The sequence below is a fragment of the Saprolegnia parasitica genome (assembly GCF_000151545.1).
Source record: "Saprolegnia parasitica CBS 223.65 unplaced genomic scaffold supercont2.1293, whole genome shotgun sequence".
NCBI classification, from domain to species: Eukaryota; Oomycota; class Saprolegniomycetes; order Saprolegniales; family Saprolegniaceae; genus Saprolegnia; species Saprolegnia parasitica.
The window spans coordinates 1-2,171 of record NW_012157687.1 but is presented as its reverse complement, the minus strand read 5'-3'; the positions used below and the strand labels follow the sequence as shown (position 1 = coordinate 2,171).

The 2,171-nt window shown below is 60.9% G+C and overlaps 2 protein-coding genes and 1 non-coding gene across 3 annotated transcripts; 2 read left to right on the top strand and 1 right to left on the bottom strand.

The window, feature by feature from the left end:
- Window positions 1-24: 24 nt before the first annotated feature.
- On the bottom strand, window positions 25-1,426 carry SPRG_18561 (hypothetical protein; the record flags this gene model as incomplete). The annotated part of the gene is made up of 4 exons (XM_012358000.1): window positions 25-872; window positions 923-1,132; window positions 1,185-1,351; window positions 1,404-1,426. Coding segments are annotated over 4 exons (1,248 nt in total), but the record flags the coding sequence as incomplete, so codon positions are not given.
- Window positions 1,427-1,605: 179 nt separating this feature from the next.
- On the top strand, window positions 1,606-1,677 carry SPRG_30233. The gene has a single exon. It is a non-coding gene; the product is annotated as a tRNA-Ala (tRNA).
- Window positions 1,678-1,729: 52 nt separating this feature from the next.
- Window positions 1,730-2,149, top strand: SPRG_18560 (hypothetical protein; the record flags this gene model as incomplete). The annotated part of the gene is made up of 1 exon (XM_012357999.1): window positions 1,730-2,149. A coding segment is annotated over one exon (420 nt), but the record flags the coding sequence as incomplete, so codon positions are not given.
- Between the last annotated feature and the right edge of the window lie 22 nt (window positions 2,150-2,171).

The following is a 2,171-nucleotide window of genomic DNA, read 5'->3' as shown; positions in this document are numbered from 1 at the left end:
TTCTAACTGGCTTCTTTGTCCCACGACGGCATTCGCATGGGCAAACGCGCTGCCGGTGCGCTCCACAAGACGAAGCGCATGCAGAAAAGTCTCGTTGACATGCCGCACCATGGACAGACGCGCCGACTCGAAGACCCGACGCGCCGCCTCGAGACGGGCGTCGTCGCCAATTGCGTCGGAGGTGACCTCGTGTGCCATCGCCCAGTACGCGTAAAAGGCGGCGTTGAGGCGCTGGCGCGATGCAGCCGCGTCGCAGCCGAGGTCGTGCGTGAGGAGCGTCTCGAGCGGAGCGACAAACTCGGACGCGAGATTCGACGCAAACGCGCGCAGGGCGTCCATGGAGCGATCGCAGCGTTCGGTTAGCGGCGTCCACGCGCGCTTGGCCGACCCCGCGAGGTGTCGGAGGCACGTTGTCTCGTCGACCGGCGTCGTAAGCTCCGTGTACAAATCGTGCAGCGTCGCTAGGTGGCACTTGCTGGACGCGAGGACGGCTTTGGCCGCAGCCACCACGCGGTTAAAGTCGGTCATGACACGTGGCCACGCGGCGACGATGGCGGCGACCTCACGGCGAAACGCTGGCGAATCATGTGCATACTGTAGCAAGACGGGCGCTTCGCCGAGGAATGTATCCTCGTCGTCGTCGTTGTCGTCGTCCTGCGGGTCGTCTTCGGACGCTGTGGAGCTTGCGGATGACGCGTTGGGTGGTTCATCGGGTGGGCCAAACGCCCGGCCGCCGCTTGTAAAGCGTTGGAGCTGTCGCACGAGGTGCATGGCGGCCTCTGGCGCGACGCCACACTCAGTGCAGAGCTCCTCGATGGACGCAGCGCGTAGCTGCGTGATGCACTCGATGAGCGACGGCGCCGCGATGGTTTCTACGGCAGGATTGAATTCAAATGGGCAGTAGGAAGCAGCGATGTACTACGTGGTGGCAACGGGGCAGGACGAGGGGTGTCGTCCGACGACGAAAAGATCGACTTGACAAACGACTCGAACGGCGAGTCCGAGCTGCGGCCCTTAGTACTGTTGTTGCCGCTCACGTCGTTGGTCCTGAGCGGTGCGGTGCCAAGGCGCATGCACTTGGTGGCCGCGTGGAAGGTTGCGACGCTGTGCAGCGACGCGCTGAGGTCGAGCACTAGAAATGCCATGCATTGTGTCGCTCGACTGCAAAAGTATCAAGAACGTACTTGTGCCCGAGTACATGTCGTAGAGGCCCGAGACAGCCAGAGCGGGCGTGTCGTGGTTGATGCGGGCGTACTGATACAGGGCTTCGTGCAGCACCGCGGCCACCGACTTGGATGTCGCGACATTGGGCAGCACGATTGTGTGCTTGGCGTCGCGGCTCAAGTGGACTCTACATGCAACTCATGAGCCACTTGCAGCTTCTGAGTAGCGTCGTCGCCTACATGATGTTGGCGCTGCGGTCCATTCGTCGATCGCTGGCCACGTTGAAGCGGCGCCAAGCGGTATCTTTCAGCTGGCTTCTGATTGGCTACGCTGCGATCCCACAAACACGCGTCCTGCAAGATTATTATGTATATCCAAAAGAGTTAACAATTTTCTCTAAACAAATATTAATAGCGTAATTTAGTGCAGTGTGACATGAGCGGGGGTATAGCGCAGTGGTAGCGCGTCCGCTTTGCATGCGGAAGGCCCCGGGTTCGACCCCCGGTTCCTCCAGTCTTTTTTACGGCAATTTGGATTGGTTGGGTGCAATCAGCCCACTCTTGCAATGTTTTTGCGCCACACAGCTCGGCAACTGCGCCAGGCCGCGCGCTCGGCGGCGACGTCGTGCCCGAGCCTCGTTGCGCGGCCGTGGTCGATGCAACCCCGTGTTAGTATGCGTTGCATGTCGTCGTCGTCTTCGGCGCCGGCACCCGAAGAGCCCACGAACCCGCTGGCCAAGGCCTTTGAGGACAAGGAGCGCTTCTTCGATTGGGACCTCGTCGACATCTTCGCCCAAGATGTCTCGCTGCTCGGGAAGATGGCCATGTTTGTGCAGCTGCACGCTGCCGTGCCCCACGCCAAGACGCCGTTGGACGTGCCGGACTTTATGGACGGTGCCAAGAGCGCGATCGAGATGATTCTCCGCACCGTGTACACGCCCGCCTTTTTTGCTGCGGCACTGGACCCCGCGGTTGAAAACGACGAAGTGAATCTTCTGCGCTCCGTGA